Below are 3,686 nucleotides of genomic sequence, written 5' to 3'. Positions count from 1 at the left end.
TTAAGATGATCAATAACTCAGACAAGTAGTCTAGAATGACCTACATTCACAGAGTTAACATCTAGGAAAACCTTATTTTCTCGTATTTGCTACAAGTTTGTAAAAACGGGGCTTAACATCCTTCGGATCCATGACATTGTTATGTGCAATACTACAAATCATGCTAAGCATCTGACCGCCTTGTATTATTTTGCAAGAAATATCTGATTACTGTAACTTATCACAACTCCGCTTTGGTTTCTTCATCAATTGTATCCCCATTATGGGAGGCAAGCTCCTTGATGATGGATTCGTAAATTTCTATTCCTTTGAGGTACTCATCTTTGCTCAAGAACTGCAACGTGGCCAAAAATTGTTATAAAGCTTTAGTTCTGCACTGCCAGGATAACAAATCAAGGTTTTATTAAAAGAAAAGACAAGGCTCCTGAAAACTAGAAATAAAACTCATTAATGTAAAGTCAAAAATATTTTCTCTCACTTTTCACTTGTTGATTTATTTAGACATTAACTTGTTTCAATAGCTTGAGATCAAATTCAATCTTAGCCAATTCCAAAATCCAAGTACTGACAGCATTTTTTTTAATAAAGGCATCAAATAGGAACAGCACTGTTTAATTGGTTATTTCAACGAGGTAAAAAAAATATAATGCGAAATTTCTGTCTAGAACCCCACAAACCTAAAAGAATAACACACACACCTGTAGAAAACAAATTCAGTTCCATTTATGCCCCTTTAAATATTGGTTATATCACATGGAATCCCTCTCTTATTTCCAGGAGAACTTCCTAACAGGCCGTGATTTCTTCCTATATAACCAGAGCTAAAACATGGGCATAGAGGGGGTAGTCAGGAGAATCAAGAGTTAGGACATATTTTGAATAAATCATGGAAGTGTGTGTCTGGTGTTTTGGAATATTTCTTTTCTACTGTGATATAAACAAGATTGCATAAGAAATACATATAGTCAGTTAGATACCAAAGAAGAGTAAAAGGACAGAAAATTCACCTCATTGTGGTCATGGAGTAAAATTGGGGTGTTAGCCATAGGTGAAAATCCAAATGCAGGGATTCCCAATTCCCTGAAGTAGCGAGCATCTGTTGAGGCTGGGAATATTTCGGGTTTTCCAAGTTTGCCTCCTGCTTTCTTTACAGCTTCCCCTAACTGGTTCCACCAAGGGTTCGAACTGTCAGCCACCGTTACTGCCGGTTTTCCATATATGTCAAAGATAGGGACTTTTTGCTTGAACTACATGTCAATGAGAAAATACTTAAAATTAGGACAGAAAGCAAATTACTTTAAGAATTAGAATGTAGCAACTTTCTAAACGAACTTAAATGCAATATTAAAGTAGACAAGAAATGAAACAAGTGACCAAATAGAACAACAAAATGACGGTATAATATTAGACAACTTATAACTAATGCACTGCGAAAGCAATGCATACCTAACCACTAATGCATGAATTTAATTTAGTTAATGCTATTCTGATATGATCTATTACAGGAAAGCTTATACAATGAATCACAAAAGAGAAATGACATACATATAATGAAAACTAGAAAGACTTGAAGAGAAGCAAGATCACATGATCTGAAGTATAACCCATTAATTCAATTGTCAAACTAAATCAGCATCTTTCATGAGTCAATAAGACAACTAAACAAAATAATAAAAGCCAGCAAGTTAGGTGTGCTAAAAAAACTACCTCATAAGTCAGGTTACGTGAAGAAGGGGCCCACTCCTCAGCAATACGCCTCTCTAGTGCTTGAGGGTCAGCACTAGGTGGTACCCGAATGTCCAGACCAACCTCTGCTTCTGATGGCTGCAGATTCATCACAAACCCCTGCAAATACAAACGAAATAAACCCACAAAGCAATAATTAGATTAAAATTGGAAGATAGAATTAACAAATTTGTAACTGCTTAATGAAAGCATAGCAATTCAGTTCTGAACCAGACAGTTGTGCAAAAACTATACCATCAGCACAGTAACATACTGACATTGAAAACTTGTCTAGCTCTAAGATGATCTGTTCATACAAAAAGTTGCCTAATCGTAACATATGCCTCAGTTCAGAACAGGAAAACCAGAAACAAAATCTCCACAAACCCATGTAGAATGAAAAATAAAAGAAAACTGAAGCAGCACAATAACAAAGAAAAACAAAGCAACAACTCACAGTAGGAGTAGGAGTGCCAGCCTTCAAGTAGACAAAATTGATTGACACAACATCGCCTTCAGCTTTAACCCCTGCCTTAACCAAATCAAACTGGGCTGTTCTAAACCGCTTAATAACCTCGATGCTCTTCAACAAATTCTCCACGGCACTCCCATCATACAATTTGGCACCATGACCTGGCATGCCTTTAGCCCTGATCACAGTCCACCAAGGGCTCCGCTCACCATAAAAAAGCCTATACTCATCCCCAGGTGATGCAAGGCCTTCATCAAGCACTAGACCAATGTTTAACTTTTTGAATATTTCGGATTTGACAAAGGCACCTACGCCGGCATTGCCACCTATTTCTTCATCTGGGACAAAAGTGAGGTAGATGTCTCGGTCTGGTCTAAACCCAGCTTCTTTCAGAAGGCGAATCGCCTCTAGGTATTGCATCCCCACACATTTCATGTCCTGAGTATGTGAACATTTTTTTTAATAAAAGATGTGTATTACCCTGGTGATATAATCATACAGGTCCTCTAAATCTCTCTCCCCCCTTGAGATCTTTGCATAAATAAAGGAGAAAAAAAATAAGAGCTGGATGGAAGGTTTTAACCGTCATAATATATTAATAATATCTTCATTTCTGTTGCAAGTTTAGCGCCAAGTGCTGGATTTGAGCTGTAGTTATTATTATTTTTTAATTCTAACTTCAATGAAACAACAACTCGGTTGTTAATTATCATCTATATTCTATACTCTATTAAATTCAAGCTCTAGCATACCTGAGAACCCCGAGCATAGATACGGCCAGACGAATCGAGGGAAGCAGAGAATGGATGGTGGTCCCACTTGTCAGGTTCAGAGGGGACGACATCAGTATGCGAGTTCAACAAAAGAGAAGGCAGCGCGCTATTCCTTCCAGGCCACTTGACAAGCACCAGAGGCTTACCGGCGACCAGCTCGAGAGTTTGCGATTCAAGCCCGATGTATTCAGCTTGAGAGGTGATGAAGGCGGCGGCTTTGGCGTAGTCGGGGGACGGCTGCGCCGTGTCTATGCGGAGGTACTCTTGAAAGCGCGAAACGGCAGCTCCGGCCTCGGAGGAGGTGAGGCCACTGGGTTTGACGGCGGTAAGCGCCGTGGCCAGGAGAAGGAACGCGAGATGAGGTAGGAACCAATTCATCGTCTCTGTGGGTGAGATAGAGAGATGCGAGTTGGAAGCGTCAGCAGTGGACTGAATATAATCCCAGCAGAAAAAAAGAGAGTAATTTGTCGTGGCATCGTGGGGTTCGTTTCTGCTGCTGCTGCTCTCACCCAGAAAAGCAGAACTCTGTTATGTTTATCCGGTCCGTCCAACCTAAAAACAACGGATGAGATCCGTATCACTCTGTTGGATTTTAATCGTAGTCATACATGAATTCAGATAAATTGAAGAGTCCAAATCGTAAGGATATGTTATAGTTTATTCTTTTTGAAGGAGATATGATGCGAAAAACAGAAGGGAACTGCATATCTAAAGTT

At 39.4% G+C, this 3,686-nt stretch overlaps 1 protein-coding gene across 1 annotated transcript; it reads right to left on the bottom strand.

The window, feature by feature from the left end:
- AQI (Peptidase M20/M25/M40 family protein) lies at nucleotides 1–3,412 on the bottom strand. Its single transcript, XM_078306390.1, has 5 exons — nucleotides 2,950–3,412; nucleotides 2,183–2,635; nucleotides 1,708–1,845; nucleotides 1,008–1,247; nucleotides 1–334 (listed from the first exon to the last, which is right to left on the bottom strand). Exons 1-5 carry the CDS (start codon nucleotides 3,346–3,348, stop codon nucleotides 221–223), a joined length of 1,344 nt encoding a protein of 447 aa, XP_078162516.1. The 5' UTR covers nucleotides 3,349–3,412; the 3' UTR covers nucleotides 1–220.
- Between the last annotated feature and the right edge of the window lie 274 nt (nucleotides 3,413–3,686).

This window comes from Carex rostrata, chromosome 8 (genome assembly GCF_964058835.1).
Source record: "Carex rostrata chromosome 8, lpCarRost1.2, whole genome shotgun sequence".
In the NCBI taxonomy this organism is placed as follows: Eukaryota; Viridiplantae; Streptophyta; class Magnoliopsida; order Poales; family Cyperaceae; genus Carex; species Carex rostrata.
This window is presented reverse-complemented; position numbering and strand designations above follow the sequence as displayed.

What these genes read in the sequence shown, in the direction of transcription:
- AQI (XM_078306390.1), bottom strand. Translation starts at nt 3,348, where the DNA reads ATGAATTGGTTCCTACCTCATCTCGCGTTCCTTCTCCTGGCCACGGCG. An exon ending in TCTATGCTCGGGGTTCTCAG is followed by an intron (nt 2,636 to 2,949) that starts GTATGCTAGAGC and finishes TCACATACTCAG; the next exon opens with GACATGAAATGTGTGGGGAT. An exon ending in CTGGCACTCCTACTCCTACT is followed by an intron (nt 1,846 to 2,182) that starts GTGAGTTGTTGC and finishes TTGTATTTGCAG; the next exon opens with GGGTTTGTGATGAATCTGCA.